Here is an 18,461-nt window from a genome sequence, read left to right as displayed (position 1 = left end):
TTTTATATATACTTTATTTTTTATTATTTTACTAAACTTGGTTTTGCCTTTATTTTAAAAATGTTTTAATTATTGTTATTTTTTTTTTTTAACATTCTAATTTTTAGCAGTTGTTCATATTTAGATAAAAGCTCGGGAAATTTCACATTTAATAAAATAAAAATTTCACAACTTGCAATAGCATAGCTGCATTGGTTCATATATATACATATGTACATATATTGATATAGATACATATGTACATATAAATATATAGATATCTGTATATTGCATGTGCATATATAGAGTTATATGTTTGCATATAGACATATCAATTATGAATGCAAATTAGATCAGCTTGTAGTTAATTGTGTCAATTCAATTAGGCGCACGTGTTTTGTATGGCATATAGAGTATATAGTAGCAATAGCTTAAAATAAGCACTAAAGCTAATAGGGATGATATCTCTAAAATACCATCCGTCAAAAATGCAAATTTTTATGAATTGAAGTTTCCGAATTGCATCAATTGACTCAATATTCGTATATACAGTGTGTCAATAATGTCTTCGCGCAGCAGACACTTTTCTCTTCCCTATGCATGAATGCTTTGATCTGAATACCTATAAAAGCTAGAGACTTGAGATTCTATTTGTCTTCTTATGCTTGACATTATTTCGATTTTAATAGAATCGATTTGAAATTAAATAAGATCTCTTATATCTGTGCAGCTAGACAGTCCAGAGTTTGCATCTACTTTTATGTATGTTTGATAGAGTTTTGGTATTTTATACATTTTCTATATATGTTTTTCTTGTAAGGACACAGAAGCTTACTTGGAGATAGACTTTGACAAAATATTTATTATTATTAAGGGATTTATATAAAAGTTAATGATATGAAAGTAAAACCAAATCATATGAGGTCGACTTTGCATATTTATTTCTAGTAATCCATACATATGTATATGTATATGCATATACATATGTATCTGGCTAGCTTTGACAGCTTTCGGCTTTGCGTATTTTTTGCATAAACTTTTAAGGTTTCTGTCGAAAAGTTGTTGTCAAGCCAAATCGAATCTCTTGAGCAACTTGGCCTAAACTTTGCATCAATTCAATTAAGCGGGCAAGTGTGTGTGTTTGCCTCTGTTTGCGTGTGTATGTGTGTGTGTGTGTGTGCTTGGCCGCAAAATGCTAATTGGAATGTGTTAATTTGATTGGCAGGCTGTTTGGATTTTGAGCGGATTGACTTTTTTAGACCAAGTTAAGGCAACGACACCTTGTATATGATTTTATCCAGAATATCGCTATGGCGATTGTTGCTGTTCTTCTCCTAGTTGTTGTTGCTGTTGTGCGTCTTCTTCTTGTTTTGGCATAGTTCAAATCCAATGAAATAACTAAAAGCGACAACGAAACTAATGAATAAATATGAGCCATAAACGGGCAGCAATAACTTTTTAAAACAGCAAAAACAACAACAACTACAACAGCAGCAGCAGCAACAGCAGCAAACTAAAGGCAATAAAAAGCGCGCATTAAAATGGGCAACATTTTGTAAATAGATACCCTGTAATTCGAAAATAGGTCATGCACGAAGCAGCCCAGCTGATGAGCTGTATAATAATTGTTTATTTTGAATATTTCTTATTTCTAATTTCCTAACGCATAAGCTACAGGGTATCTCACAGTCGCGCATGCGCAACGATAAAGAAAAAACATCTATTTTGCGTTTTATTTGCTTCTTTTTTTCGCGTGTGGCTGTTTAGCTAGCCTATAAGGCACACACACACCCTTACAACACACACACACACACACACACACACACACACACACACACAGAGAGAGACAATCATGCAATCTCTTTTACTACTTTTGCAGCTTAAAAACTTAAATAAATAAAATTAAAAATTCCGAAAGAAACCAAAAACAAAAAAAAAAAAACAGTGAAAAATCGCGTGTGTGAAAAAACAACCAAACCGAAAGAGAAATCAAAAGAAAAGAGCAATCTTTACAGAGCAAGCTTCATAGAAGAGCGGGCTTACAGAAGATGTGAAATTTAAGAGAGGCGGAGAGAATAATTGAGTGAGAGAGCAGCGTAGGATATTTAAGCAAATGAGTGAGTGGGCGTGCGACTGAGCGCTAGTGCGTGTGTATGTGTGTGGGTCAGGCGCAAAAAGAAAGACAGAGAGAGAGTGGGAGTGAGAGCAGAGCAGAGCAGAAGACGAAGCAGAGCAGCATTAAGAGCAGCTGTGTGAGTATTTTGGACAACGTAACAATATTTCTGCGTCTTCTGTCTCTCAGTGTTGTTGTTCTTGTTGTTGTTACTGTTATTATTGTTGTCCCTATACTTGATGTACCTTTTCGTTACGTTCTTCTACTTGCCGTTGTTGTTCTTATAATTGTATATGTGTGTAAATGTGTGTTTATAAATTATCGCTCGTTCCTTATCTTTGTACATCGCGGCGGCACAACTGTTTATCTCAGCTATGCCAGGCCATTCATACAAACATACATACCTATGTATGTACATGTATGTATATGTATATGTATGTATGTATGTATGTATGTATGTATGTATATCACTTTAGCTCCTCTCATTGGCTCATCTCCCTCCTCCTTCGGCACTAAACTGTTTTATTTCCTTTACATTTTTCAATGCTTCACTCATTTGGCAAATTGTTTCTTTTTCTTGTGTTTCTTATTTTGGCCAACGAATTTGCACCTGTCTGCAATCATTTTATTTTGGAGGGCAGTTCCTCCATGCTCCATGGCTGGCAGAAAGGAAAACCGTTTATCATGATTGCGATTACATTTGATTCCGATTGCCAAATGAATTTGTTGAAAGATGAAAAAGAAAAGAAGCAAGAATCAGAAAAAAAAAAAAAAAACAAAACAAAACCAACCAACAGCAAAGAGCATCCACAGCATCTAGAAAAGTATCTCACGCTCTTCTACATGTTTTATTGAAGTACATTAACTCAGCGCGCAAATTGCCTTTTAGCCAATTTGATGGCCCTCAAAAACTTTTCAATTTATATGGCCCGAAGCGATAAGTAATCGACTCATTCAATCGATATATGTTTCAGCTTTCATTCATTCTTGCATTCATTCATTCACTTATTTCGTCCAATCGTGATTTATTTCATTCAATGATTTTTCTATTTTGTACATAAAATTTAATAATATTTAACAAATTTTTGTATTAAGTGTAAGCTTTATTTATGTATATACTATATTATGGATCTTGATATAAGTTCCATTATTTCTCTTTTATTGGACTCGAGTTATATGAGTATCTGAGTATGTCTATATTTTGAAAACTATCTTTAAACTATCTAAAATCTTATCTTCGTTTGTTATATGAAACCTAAAAGCCTTAAAGCTATATAAGAGCTCATAAGTTACTATCCCAAAAAACAGAATGTAAGAAACAAGAAATAGAGCTTACTTTTTCTATAGCTGTCATATGAGCTTTGGCTTCAGATTTTAAAAGTTCAGCACTGAGGTATTTTATTTTCATTCATTTAACATGCTGTTACTAACTTAACATTACTGTAAATGTGGATGAAAAATATACATACATTTCATAGAACTTTTAAAGAAATATATTTTATCCCAATAAAGCTTTGGAGAAATACTTAAGGGATATTCTATGTATACCTAAACTGAATTATATGCTTAACCGTTTGTTTATACAATATCTGATCTTAAGTTGAAGGTTCCTTAAATGCTTCCTCTAAATAATAAAGCTGAAGGATAAAGCCATCTTGTGTAGCCCCAAATAGAACTCCTTTAACTATTCTTAAGGTGTTTTCTTGAAGATTTTGTAACTGTTGTAAATTTGTATTCCCAAATTGAAAATTTTTGGAATGTATTCTAAAATTTTGTTATATTTGTGTATAAGCTGAAGACTTAAAAGAGTTCTTCAGGGATACCTAGAATATACATATATGCCACACTTCATTCTCATACACTTTCTCGTATCAAACCTAAAGTTGTACGACATATATATTCCTATGCCTATGCTCTTCTGCCTCACCTGTCATTATAGGTCACTTGCAAAGTTTCCTGCATCGAACTCGCTTGATAAACTACTTTATCTCTGGCCTTAGGGCTAAATGTCTTAAGTAAGGGTATTGCATAGTCGGCGCGCTGTTTTTGCGTTCTATCCATTGTTCCTTGTTCCTTTTTTGTTTGGCCGCCTCAATCGCAGCTGGCTGACGATAATGATGATGATAATGATGATGATGATGCTGCCGCTGATATATTTGACTGCGGGCTATGAACGCCCGTTCCTCGCACATGTTGTCAGCCGGCAACACAGCTGACAATGTTGGCTTGTGGCAGGTGCCACAACAAACACACACACAGACACACACACACACATATACATACATTGAGTTACTCGCGCACAGCAGGAGCCGAAAAACCGCAAGTGAAGCAGACGAATGGCACTCACCTTTCTGTATATGTATTTTGTGTTACCTGTGCGTTAGGCTCTGCTTACCTGTTGACCGGCGGAGCGTTGCGGTCGGCCCGCTTGCAATTTAATTGAATTTCATTTCAGTTTCTCGAGCGGCATTTGGGCAACGCCTTTGCCAGTTGCTGATGCCCCATGCCGCATGCCGCATGCCGCATGCCACCGCCTGCGTCCCAGCTGCCGCTTATCGCTCGCTCGATTTCAATATCATTTCCAGCCGCAATTCCTTTGCCTCGTCTCGTTGCTTATGCCACTTTTTTCTTCATTTTTTTTGTCTGTTTCTTTTTTTTTTTTTTTGTTGCGTTTCCTTCGTTTTTCAGCTGTTAATTCAAAGTAAATTATGTATTTTGCATAATTACAATATTTGACTTTTACTGTTGACTGCACGCCAGCGTCCAAGCTGAAGAGCAGGAGGAGCAGGAGGGGGCGCAAAGGAGGCGTGTGCTGGTAGCGCCTGCTGTTACTGCTGCTGACTTATAAACTGAGCTTAGGCCATGCCTGTCTTTTGTTCTGCTGCTGCTACTACCAGAATACCCTGTGCTTGTGTGTTAAGAGGGGTATATTAGTCAGAAACAGATGTGCGTGTGTGTAACAGGTGGACAGGTGATTTAGGCATAGCAATGATATGCGAATAATATATATGTATGTACATAGATATTAACAAAGAATAATCATGAGCATTAAATTCTTAAATACTAAATTTAGTTGAAAATTATATATATTCATATAAATAATATATTTATACATATCTATATTCATATACATCATTATATCCTATACAGGGTATCTCCCAGTCGACTATCGTCGGCTCACTTAACAAGGCCTCCTTTGAATGTGGCTTCCGTTCATTTATCTTCTTTATGAATTGCTGATGTTCTTATAATGATTGTTGTTGTTGCCATTATTATTGTTCTTGCTGCTGCTGCTGCTGCTGTTGTTGTTGTTGTTGTTATTACAGTTACTGCTGCTCATTGTGTGCTGCCTAATTTGCTTAAGAAATTCACAGTGCCAACTGATGTGTAATATCTTCTTAGAGCAGTCAAAAAAAAAAAAAAAAAAAAACAAGTAAGAAAGCTCTAGTCGAGACTGCTCGACTACGAGATCCCCTGAACCCTACAAGCAACTGATATTTCAATAATAATTAGCACCCACACACGCACTCATGCAAACAAATACATGCACACACACACACTCACATATACAGGCGATTGCGCTTGGGTTGCGCTGCAGTGTTGGCAATATTAGGAGAACTTATTTGTTGAATAATTTAATTTCTAGACGTACGATCGTAATGAAACTTTCAGAACGTATTCATATTGTTTAAATGTATGTGTATACCGAAGCACAAGTTTCTAGTATTTGATATACGACTTTTACAAAGATGAGGGTGAGGGGGTGGATTTAGGGGTGGGGAGTAGATTTTAACAAAAACCGAAATTGTATGACATGCGTCTTAATATACATTTTAAATTTGGAGACTCTAGCTTGAAAGATGTAGGAGATATAATTTTTTAAGTGATCTTCGATAAGGTTTTTTATCGATAAAAAAGTATCGGAATGAGTTATCGTTTTTTAGTGATAAACTCGATATCCGCGTGATATATACGGACATTTTAAAAAAAAGTTGAAGTCTCTAGCTCTTGTATCTTCTGAAATCCACGCGTTCAAACATACGGACAGACGGACGGACGGACAGACAGACGGACAGGGCTAAATCGACTCAGCTCGTCGCCCTGATCAAGAATATATATACTTTGTGGGGTCTGCCACGCCTCCTTCTGCCTGTTACATACATTTTAACAAAACCATTATACCCTGATTTCCCATTTTCAATGGGTTCAGGGTATAAAAAAAAAAAAAAAAAAATCCAGAAGAAGAATTGAAATAAAAACTTTAATTAGTTTACTTTATTGTTGGTTAGCAATTTATTAAGTATTCCTATATTAACATATATGCAAATTCCTAAGGCAGAGCTAAGAACAGGGTATATTTGTTATATTATATTATCGGATTGTACTAGAGTTTAGCTAGAATTGGGCATGGTTGTTCTTATCTATTGATTGATCATGTTATATGTATAGCTTGAATATAAATATACATATATGTATGTACATACATCTATTAAATTTTGGATCTGCCTCCCTATATCTGGCTCTGTATCTCTATTCATGTATTCATGCCAATACCACATTTTAACCAAATGAAACGGTGCTTGTTCCGTTAATAAATCAAGATTTGCCCACTTTTTGCTTGGAAACAAATGCAAAGAAAGGAATTGCAAAAGGAATACCCTTTACTTTCAGTCAAAACCCATTTTTTGTAGGATATTGATGATTTTAGAGATATGCCTTAAAAAATGTTTCTACATAGAAAATTTAACAATATCAATGAATATATGTACATATATTTGTTACAGATATCCTATATATGTATGTATATTCTTATTCATCATTGTATTTACTTTGTTAATTTTATGTGATATTGAAGTCTCTTAGGGATCAATATACGATCTTTAGCTGTCGTGTATAACATCTGAAATAAGCATTTTGGGCATGGGAAATATGTAAATCTACAGGTATATATAGTATGAACTATTTTTATTCGTCTCTAGGGACATTTACTGAATTATCTACAAGTATATCTATTTATACTCCATATGATAATTCATATATCATAATTTTTCAAACTGTTGAATATGCCAAATATGAAATTTTCTTCTGAAATTTTTGATTTGCCATAACTGTAACTCTGAACACTTTACGGCTATTATCTCTGGGCCCAGGCGCCCAATCGATGGGTATTCGAGTGCGCGGTGCCTCGATTGAGATCGTTTGCAGCGATTGCAGGCAGTGATTTTTTTTTCTTACCTTTCACCCAGCAGCGATCGATCGATGCTTGCTATAAATTCCAATGCTTGTCGCTCGATGGCTGTGAAAGGAGAAAGTTGTTGCGGTGCAACTGTGCAACGGTGCAACTGTGCAACAGTGCAACAAGCGGCAGGAGCGCAGCGTGGATGCAGCAACAACAAAGAGGCTGTGGCTTTCACACGCTGATGCTGATGCTGATGCTGCCCATTGATGCAACAGGTGCAACAGCTGGTCCACTGGGCGATTTACTGCTGCCCAAAGAGGGGGCGTGTCACGTTTTTGCGTGCATTTAATTGTGCGTAATTATTCACTTTAGTGTGGCGGCCCTTGCGCCCCCCCAAACATGCCGCTTAATTGGTTTAGTCGTAGTTAGTTAATTGCCCAACGGACGAGCCCCTCCCCCCTTCCCACCGTCTGCATTGGCTGGGTCCATGTTAAAGGTGTCTTACATGTGTTGCCGCCTCAAGTGTTTGCTTTCATTACATTTTCATTATGTAGTTCTCACGTGATTCATAATCGGCCCATTAGCGATAACTAACTGGGTTAGCATCAAGCGTAAAGAAAACGATTTAAAGGCTCAAACCGTGCACACGGCTTTAGTTAATTGAAAAGGTGTTCAAGGTATTTTGCGTCGTCTTTTTTTATGAATGTAGCAAAGATAAAAGATATCGTGAAACTAGATCAAAAGAAACAGAAAATCAATTAAGATAGTATTTAATATTAGATATATATATGTACATATCTGAGAAAGGAAAATTGTTTTAAAAATCAACTGAAAAGCTTTCAGTTTAAATAATTTGAACACTTTACCAATAAGAATGCCTTCAACGTATACTGAATTCTTATTGGAAATCAGTTTACGCTCTTTTGAACTCTGCTTTGATTCGCTCTCTCACTCTCTCTCATTGTTTCCTTCTCTCTGCCTGCTGTAGGTCAAGTGCAAGCTTTGACAAATTGTTTGTCTATTTGCGTCTTAAATAATTTTGTTGCATTTGACAGGCGCCGACATTAAATAATAACACCTGACAGCGGCACTCAACTGCCACAACCACATCCCCACCAACACCAGTGCCGCCATCACCTTCTCCCCCATTCCACTCAGTCTGCTCAGCTACCGTTGTAACTCCCCGAACAGCTGTCAGCATAAACGACGAGTGACTGACTCGTTCACAGTTTTCGTTTGACTGCTTTCTCGCTCTGTCTCTCTCACTCACTTCTATGTGTGGCCTGCATGCGTATGCACACAGCACTCTCATACTCTCACGCTCTTACGCTCTCACTCCTCTTTGTCGATACTTTCTTGCTTCAGTGCCCTTTGGAGCTTATGAGCTGAGTAAATGTATTTCCGAATGTCAAAAGCTATATATAGTATACCTGGCTGTATATTTGAGTGATGGGCGGGATGGGGCGGGGCTGTGTTGGGTGGGTGTTGTTGCCGTTGACAGAACGTCATCATCAGCTTCAACAGCAGCGCATCATTGTTGTAATTTGAAAATTCATAGTTGTCGTGTGACGTCATAGCGCAGACAGCCGAGCCGTGGGAGTAACACAAAGCGAATAGCGCTGAGAACCAAATAAAATGTGAGTGTACGCAGAACGGTGCGCTGCGTTGTTGCTTTTTCCTTGCTTCGTTTTGTTTTTGTTGTTTTCATTTATCTATTAGTTTTTATTGTTGCCGCCACTTCTGGCTGCGTTTGTCTACGTGCCTTTAAACATGCTGCCTCTGCCGCTGCCGCTGCCGCTGCCGCTGCCGCTGTTACAGTCGTAGTCGATGCCATTGCACACTGGAAGAAATGCCAGCTAAATGCAGTCATTGAGAACAAAGCCTGAAGCGTTATCAATATATGTACATATATATACATATGTATTTGTATACTTATATACAAATTTATTTGATATTCTAAAGTGTTGGATAAAAAAGAGAAACTAGTCTCTGTGTTAGGAAAATGACTTGCATTAAATTGCGAAATAAAATGTTAATATTATTATAATTGTTATTTGAATAATTATTTTAGTATTAGTATTAATCATTCATACATAAGTAGAAATGCTTAACGAAAATAACTTAATTAAATTAGCATCTCACATGCAAATTTTATTGCACTTGGGAATCGGCAGTCTTTTTCCACTGTGCGATGTCAGCGTGTTGTCAATGTTCACGCCTAGCAAGTAGCCCAGACATTTTGTTGTTTCTTTTTTTTCTGCTTTTTGCTGTAAAGTTCTGCCGGCTTCGTGTATGAGTGTGCCTGCCTGTGCGTGTGCTTGTGTGTTTTTGGCTTCTCGATTTTTCTGTGCAGAGAGCGCGTAACAGAAGAGCGCAAGAGAGCAGAAATGTCGAAAACAGTATGTTATTGTTGCTGCTGCATTGCCATATGCATGCAAGTGTGTATGTATGTATGTGTGCATGCAAAGCCAGTCAATGGGACAAATACAAATATAGACACATGCACGCGCACGTGCACATGCACACATACACACACATATATATGAATATATGTATGTATATGTATATTTATGTACCTATGGATTTATATATGGCTAGCTATAATAGGACTGCAGTCAACCGCACGTCGGTTGGCGCCACCTGTCGGTGGCTTACCCATAATGCCTGAATGTATTTACGAGTGTGCAACCGACAACGGAACGCCCTTCGGTGGCGCCCAGGTTGATCAATTATTTAACAAGCAGGTGACTTTTGCACTGCTGGCTCCTGTGCAATTCAATGGGGCTAAGAGTTGGGGCTAGCTTTAATGTCGGGACAACACAACAACACTTTAACGAAAAGCTTTAAACGCGCCTTAAGAACCCGAACCGCCAAATAACAACAAAAACAAAAACAAAAGCAAAAGAAAAACGCGAAAAATAAATGAAAAAGGAACGAAACCAAACAAAATATTTTACAACCTTGTTGCAAGTTTTACGAGCCGTTCGCCTTGTGTTCTACATACTAAAATGAAATTGTGTCTGTGATTTATATATTTATATATATAATATAAATGTCTATTTATTCTTATAGCAAATAAAATATGGAAATATGAAAATGAATGCAAAGCAAAATCAAATGGAAATGTATCGAAACAGAAACGTAACGAAATAGTTGCCTTACCAATGAAACTTCCTTGTTGACATTATAAACGTACATAAATACATACCTAAATATATATACAAAACAGTGAATAACATTTATATACACGAAATATTATACATATATACAACTATATATACAAACAAACAAACATATATATTTTTAATACAGCAATTAAAATTAAAATAAAATAATTATTGTAATAAATATATTAAAAAAAGAAAACAATAATTATTGAACAAAATATAAATTAATATGAAAAATTATAAAAAATAAAAATATTTATAAAAAAAAGAAATTAAAAAATTAAAAGTAACAAAATTAAGAAAAAAGTGAAAAAAGAAGGAAAATTAAAAGAACAAATATAAAACAAATAATTATTATATATTAAAAAATATATAAATAAGAACAAAGTGAGCTACACAAAATTGTATACAAAAAATAATAAAATAAACTAATAAAAATAAGTTATAAAAATAAAAACTATATAAATTGTAAAATAAAAAAAACTAATAATAATAATAAAAAAAAAAAATAAAATAAAAAAATAATAATAATAAAAACAATAATAAAAAAATAATAATAAAAAAATAATAATAATAAAAACAATAATAAAAAAATAATAATAAAAAAATAATAATAAAAAAAAAAATATATATATATATATAATTAAATAAAAAAAATTAAAAATAAATAAAAAACACAAAACATCATGCGCCTAAAAGAGACCACGAAAAAATCACCAACGCTGCTGCCGCTGTCCGGCGAGCTCTTCAAAACGCTGCGCATATCGCCGCCAACAGTTGCGCAACAGCAGCAGCTGCACCAACACCAATACCTGCATCAGCAGCAGCAGCAGCAGCAGCAACACTTGCAGCAGCGCTGCAGCAGCGTCGGCAGCACCAGCAGCAGCGGCACCTGCGAAACGGAACGCTCCACACTGTCATCGTCATCGTCATCGGCGCTGTCGCCGCTGGCCGCAATGGCCGCGATGCCAACGATGCCCGTTACGTTGCCCGCGTTGCAGACGATGCCCGTAACGATGCCAACGCTGCCCGCCAATGTGGATGAGGCAGCAGCCGCTGCTGCGCTGGCGGCCAACATAGCCGAGTCGTTTACGTTTCTGCAGCAGCATGCGGCGCATCATTTTCGCGACATTTTGTATGCGGCTCACATGCTGGGAAGAGGTACAAGGGGTGGGCTGGGAAACGGGTGACGGGTGACGGGAGGGCGTTCAGTGGGTGGTGCTGGGGGGTAGCTGGTAGTATTATGCTAGGCCAAGATTGTTGCACGACCAGCTCGTGCTCCTCCGTGAGGCCAAGCGGCTGGCTTAACTAGTTTTTGTTAGCCGTTTTTTTGTTTGTTTGTTTGTTTGTTGTTTTTTGGCCAACCAACCAGCCAACTTTCACTTTATGCTTGGTTGCCGCATTTCACTTGAGCTCCAGCAGCTACGCAAAACGAAGAAGAAGAAGAATAACGAAATACAATTTTTACTGATTTCTGTATTTGTGTTTGGCCCATTGCAGGTTATTATCAGCCGGCGGGTCCGCTGATCTCGCCGCATGTCATTGCGCCACCGCCGCCGTCAGCCACAACAGCAGCAGCCGCTCAGGCAGCGGCAGCCGCAGCGGCGGCCGCAGCAGCTGCAGCAGCAGCAGCGACAACACCAACATCCGCAGCAGCAGCAGCAGCGGCAGCTGGTGTGCCACAGCCAATCAAGAAGCTAAGCGAGGACGAATCGCCGACAAATCCAACAAGCGCCGCACAGACCCAGCCTCAGGCACAGCAGGAGTCGTCAGCCGCGGCAGCAGCAGCTGCAGCAGCAGCGGCAGCAGCAGCAGCTCACCAACAACAACAGCAGCAGCAGCAACAGCAGCTTCAACAGCAGCAGCAACAGCAGCCGCAACAGCCACAGCCACAGCCGTATCCGGGCGCCAGCGCCGTGGCGGCTGCTGCAGCGGCCGCTGCCGGTCATCCGGGCGTGCCATATCCGCGCTCTATGCACGCGGCCCAGATGCACTACTCGACGGCATATCCGCCCAACTATTATTCACCGTATCCGGGCGAGGTCATGTGCTATTCGCCGCCTGCGTATCAGCCGTACTTCTCAAGCAAGGTCTATCAGAGCGGCCCGCCGCCGCCCGCACATCCGGCTGCGCATCCGCCGCCACCGCCGCCTCCGGGCGCGTATCGACGCTATCCGTATTATCAGCACGCTGGGCCGCCGCATCCGCCGCCGCCGGAGCTTTACGAACAGCAACCGCCGCCACCGCCGCCCCAAGGTGTGCCCCAGCCGCCGCCGCAGCAGCAGCAGCAACAGCAGCAGCAGCCGGTCTCGATTGCCGCAGCGGCAGCAGCTGCCGCCGCCGCCGCCGCAGCAGCAGCAGCGGCCGGTGCCACGCCCGCCCCGGCTGGCACCCAGCTGGTGCCCGCCCACCAGCACCAACAGCACCTGGAACATTACCCGGGACCGCCCAGCTACTACGCCGGATACAGTCCCGGAGGCGGCAGCGCCGCCGGCCAGTGCTACACGCGCGGTCTGCAGGGTCCGTATATGGGTAAGGAAAAGTATGGTTCTTGCCACCTAACCAATCCACAGATGCACCCAGTTACCCAGAGAACTGATTAGAGCTGCTCCTCCCCGTATGCTAGATCAATGTAGAGCCCTCCAAACTGATTGAAATGGAGTGTTTCCAATTGCAATGTCGGGAATGTTGTCAGGCAGGCAATAACAGTGAATAGTAGTTCTATAGAGGCGAGCGAAAGGTTCTTATAGAGAATATATAATTCTAATAGGATAAGTGTGATGTGATGATGGGAATGTAACAGATTAAATAGAACATATAGTTCTATGTTGAATAGGTTATATTAGGATAGTTAGTTAATTATTAGGGATTACGTTAGGAATTTGGATGAAAACCCTTAAGAATTGCTAATAGGAATACAATATACATATATTTATATGGTAAAACTTTGTAGCTTAAGACAGAAAAAATCGGATCCATTACTCTCAATGTAGGCTATGCTACAAATTTGGATGACAATAAACAAGGAATACAAATTTGAGTAAATGGTTCATTTCAATATCGTTCTGGTTGACTAGATATCGAAGCCAAAGAAAGGATTAAACATAATATGAGATATTAGAAAATGTTTTTCATTAAAAGTCTATCAATAGAGGTCTTCCAATAGAGGTCTTTCAATAGTTGCTGTGACATAAACATAAATCTAATTGGAATCGAGTACGAATATGAAATTCTTTCTTAAAAATAGATTATAAGATATGGAAAGCAAAGAAAGAGTTAAACAGATATTAGAAAATGTCTTTCCATAGAGGTCTGCCAATAGTTGCTGTTGCTATGAGGGATTAACATAAACATAAATCCAATTGGCATCCAGTACTAATATGAGATTCTTTCTTTAAACCATTACAGAGTATCCGCCGCAGTGTCCGTGTCCAATGCAACAATCGTGTCCAAAAAACGTCCATACTGGGCCTCATATTGGTAGCAACAGCAACAGCAGCAGCAACAACAGCAGCAGCAACAGCAACAGCAGCCACAACAGCAATTGTTCGATGCACAAGACGAGCAGCAGCAGCAACAATTTGCTGCTGAATGCTACGAGCAACAGCAGCAGCAGCAGCAACAGCAACAGCAGCAGCAAGAGCAAGAGCAATATGTTTGTGCCTGGCAGCATGCCGAGCAGCGATGGCAGCAACAGCAGCAACTGCTTGACTTCCAGCAGCAGCAGCAGCAATATTTTAGCAGCAACAGCGATAACAACGACAGCAATAGCAGCATTAGCAACATCAGCAACAGCAACAGAAACAGCGCTGACTACCAGTAGAGGCCCAGTTAAAAATGGCAACAACGATACGATAAAGACAACTAGCAGAGATACGACAACAATGACAACGACAATGCCAACGGCAACGGCAACGGCGGCAACGAACACAACAGCAACAGTTGCCTCAGTTGCAACATCGGCGACAACGACCACCAACAACATGGGCACCCAATGCCAGATGCTGGTCAAAACGGAGCTTAAGAGCGACGCCGAGTGCCAGGTGACCAAAATGCAGTACGAGGCGCACGTGATGCCGCCGCCAACTCCGCCGGAGAGCTACTGTGCCAGCGACGACAAGTTGCTGGAGGAGCAGGAGCAGGAGCAGGAGCATGAGCACGAGCTGGAGCTAGAGCTCGAGCAACGGCAGCAGCAGCAGCAGCAACAACAGCAGCAACAGCAACAATTGCAACTCTTGCAACAGCAACAGTTGCAGCAGCAACATGCAAAGGATATTGAATCCTACGATTTGACGGGCAGCACGCCGCCGCCTCCTGTTGTGATGCCGCGTAAGGCGCGCATTGGCAAGAGCATGGCCAGGGAGATGGTCTATGCGGCGCAGCAGCAGCAGCAGCAGCAACAGCTGCAACAGCAACAGCAGCAACACTTGCTGCAACAGCAACTGAAACATAAAGAGCAGCAACAGCTTCTCAGCAAACAGGCTGAGGCCGAACCACAATTGCCTTTTGTACTTAAAGCAGAAATCAAAGCGGAAACCAAAATCAAAATCGAGCACGATGAGCTAGCGGCAGCAGCAGCAGTTGCCGCTGCCTCGGCAGCTTTAACGGCGGCAACATGCAACACACATATCAGCAAAATGCCCGATCTGAAGCCCACAATCAAGACGGAGCCGGAGCTCGACTTGGACATGCAAAAGCCACAGCAGCTGGAGCAGGAGCAGCAGCAGCAGCAACAACAATTGCCCCCTAGCAGCAGCAGCAGCAGCAGTGGCAGCAGCAATGTTGCCAAGCAGCGCATCAATTTGCTTGCCTCGGCCACGCAGGGCAAGAAGTCAAAGCCGCACAGCTACAAGAGTCTGATCAAGCAGGCGGAGCCAAAGAAATATCTGTGTCCGGGCCGTAAGTTCGTGCGGCGCTACGGCCGTGCGCCGGCCAAATATGTGAAGCGCCGGCAAATGTTGCTGACGCAGCGGCAGCAACGTTTGCGTCGCGAGCAACAGCAGCAGCGCAGGCAGCAGCAGCAGCAAAAGCAACAGCAGCAGCAAGAGCAGCAACAACAGCAGCAGCAGCAGCAGCATACGCAAACGGCAGCAACAACACAGACAACAGCAGCAGCAGCAGCAACAGCAACAGACCAGGCCACAGCAGCAACGGCAACGGCAACAGCAACGGCAGCAGCAACATTGGCTCTGGCCAACAGTTGCTCGCCCAGCGCCTCGCCAAAGCGCGCGCGTCCGCGCAAGCAAGCGATTGCCGCACTGCATCTGCTGGACAGTTTGGATACGACGCTGACGCGTGGCTATTTCAGCGATCCAGAGCTGAACAGCGGCAGCAGTAGCAACAGTCGCAGCACGGCCAACGTTGGGCTCTATGCGCCGGCCATACCGTCGCCGCTGCTGGCGCCGCAGCCGCAGTCGCTGTCGCAGTCGCCGGCGCAGCCGACGCTGGCAAGCGAGAAGCGCTCCAAGTCGGAGACCAAGAAGCCGCTAACCCAGGCAAATTGTGCGGCCAGCGCTGTGTTGGCGTCGCTGGCGACGACGACAGCAGCAACGCTGCCAGCGCAGTCAACTACCTCAGCTGGCGTTGAGCCGCCGGCCAAAAAGGCGCGCAAGCAGCCGGCCAAGCCCAAGGCCAGGCCAGCAACGGCCAAGAGTCGAAAGGCAGCAGCAGCAACAGCAACAGCAACAGTTGCTGCCGAGACGAACAACAATGAGTATCAAACGGCAGACTTGCAGGTGCAAAAACTAAATGCCACGCCCACAGTGCCAGTTGATGCTGCTGCTGTGCACGAAATATTGCCAGCAACAGCAGCAACACCAGCAACACCAGCAGCAGCAGCAGTAACAACACAGTCGCAGCAACATTCCGATGAGCAACACAAGTTCCTGGTGCCCCACAAGCCAAGTGAAACACCAACAACGCTCACAGCGCCCACAACAACAACAACAGCGACAGCAGCAACAGCAGCAACAGCAACAACAGCGACAGCAGCAACAGCTGCAACAGCAACATCCGCCGCAACACGCCACGCCCCAACGGCAACGCACACGAAACGCGCCCGTTCGCGTTGCAAATTCGGCAACCGCAAGAAGCAGCGACAGCGGCCCAGCGGCGTCAGCTACGAGCTGGACGAGACTGAGCCGCCGGCAACGCGGGCCAATGTGGTGCCCAAGTGGAACAACGGCTGGATGTGGGCGGGCAAGGCCTTTCAGCATCGAGTGTTTCTCAATGTGAGTGTGTACTGTAGTTCAGTTTGAGCTTGACAATGACAGCATCTCTCTCTCTCTCTCTCACTCTCTAGAGCGATGATCCGTGGGTGCTGCGCACCTGCTATCCGGCCATGCGGCATGTGGAGGGGGATATTATACGGACGCGCGACTGTGTCCTGCTGAAGGCCAACGAGGACAACGAACTGCCCTATGTGGCCAAGGTGGCGCATCTATGGCAGAATCCCGAGGATGGTAAGCCTCAAATAGTTCTCAGTGGGGTTCTACAGCTCTATTGAGCAGTAATGCACTCAAATGGGCTCCAAACGGAACTAGTTCATTAATCAAATATCTTCAATTGCAATGAGGATCAATCGATTGAGATAGAGATACTATTTGAGTTTGAACAATGAACTGGTTCATGCATATGTAGAGAACTTTAACTAGTTTAAGCCTAGAAATATAATATCATCAGATGAACCAACTGGTTTAAATTTAAATATTTTTAGTTTGAACTTTAATTTTATTTGTTATTTTTATTTTTACATTTTTATATTTGAATTTTTATATTTATTTTTATACATTTATTTTTATATTTATTTATGATTTTATTTGAGTTTTAATTTTAATTTTAATTGTTATTTTATTTTTATAATTTTTAGTTTGAACTTTCATATTTGTTTTTTGATTTTATTTCTATTTTTATATTTTTAATTTGAATTTTTAATTTAGTTTTATATTTTTATTTTTATTCACATTTGTATTTTAGTTTAAATTTTAATTTTAATTGGCATTTTTATAATTATTTTTTTAGTTTGAATTTTCATAATTATTTTTATGTATATATTTTTTAGTTATAATTTTATTTATATTTTTTATTTTTATTTTTATTTTTTTTTTTTTGTATACATTTCATTTATATTTTATTTTAGTTTTAATTTTAATTTTTATTTTTTTTGTATACATTTCATTTATATTTTATTTTAGTTTTAATTTTTATTTTAATATATAAATATTTTATTTATAGTTCATTTTAGTTTGATTTTTAATTTGTATATATTTTTCATTTATAGTTCTATTTTAGTTTTAATTAATGTCTATAAAAATACTAAATTAGTTTAATAAACTGGTTCATGAAACGGAATGCTTAATTAATTTTGTCTGCTTTCCAGGCGAAATGATGATGTCGCTGCTGTGGTATTATCGGCCCGAGCACACGGAGCAGGGCCGGCAGCGCAACGACTGCCCGGACGAGGTATACGCATCGCGGCATCGGGATCACAATTCGGTGGCCTGCATCGAGGACAAGTGCTACGTGCTGACCTTTAGCGAGTACTGCAGGTGAGTGTTGGCCCGTTGGCAATTGGGATTCACTAATTCACTAATGGCAATGCCATTCGCACCCCGTGCAGATATCGACGACGTCTGCGCGCCGCCGAGGAGGATGTGGAGGATGTGAGCATTGTGCCGCGACGCACCAATACGAGCAATTGCTTTCCGGTGCGCACCGTGCCGGACCAGACCAATCCGGAGCTGGTGATGTTCTGTCGTCGCGCCTACGAGTTCCGCACGCGCCGCCTGCTCAAGCTGCCGCAGAAGAATGCGCTGGTCTGCAGCTAGCGCCGGGCCAGGATGAAGGCCACCAACTGGCCGAGACCACACACACAAACACACACAGACACATACGGACGACCAAAATGGGGAGAGGAGAATGAATGAAGGGAATTGGTTGGAGCACACGCAGTTGAATTTCAAGCAAATCTTTTGTGTATTACATAACTCCTTATTTATTACACACACACACACACCACTTGTTA

The 18,461-nt window shown here is 41.2% G+C and overlaps 1 protein-coding gene across 6 annotated transcripts in view; it reads left to right on the top strand.

Moving 5' to 3' along the window:
* Positions 1 to 18,439, top strand: part of Hers (Histone gene-specific Epigenetic Repressor in late S phase) — a 54,336-nt gene extending 35,897 nt beyond the window's left edge. For 5 of the 6 annotated variants that reach the window (XM_089264261.1, XM_089264259.1, XM_089264262.1 and 2 more), the window contains 5 exons: positions 11,939 to 12,970; positions 13,847 to 16,668; positions 16,740 to 16,899; positions 17,817 to 17,985; positions 18,057 to 18,439. In XM_089264261.1, coding sequence (XP_089120387.1) covers positions 11,939 to 12,970; positions 13,847 to 16,668; positions 16,740 to 16,899; positions 17,817 to 17,985; positions 18,057 to 18,264 — 4,391 coding nt within the window. In that variant the 3' untranslated portion in view covers positions 18,265 to 18,439. Of the gene's footprint in view, positions 1 to 11,122; positions 11,251 to 11,283; positions 11,600 to 11,938; positions 12,971 to 13,846; positions 16,669 to 16,739; positions 16,900 to 17,816; positions 17,986 to 18,056 lie in introns of those variants that run through there. The other variant, XM_089264263.1, reaches the window with a different exon arrangement.
* The last annotated feature ends 22 nt before the right edge of the window (positions 18,440 to 18,461 follow it).

This window comes from Drosophila navojoa, chromosome X (genome assembly GCF_054131105.1).
Source record: "Drosophila navojoa isolate 15081-1374.11 chromosome X, UAZ_NAV_1.0, whole genome shotgun sequence".
NCBI lineage: Eukaryota > Metazoa > Arthropoda > Insecta > Diptera > Drosophilidae > Drosophila > Drosophila navojoa.
The sequence above is the reverse complement of the archived record's forward strand: the minus strand, read 5'-3'. Positions and strand labels throughout refer to the sequence as shown.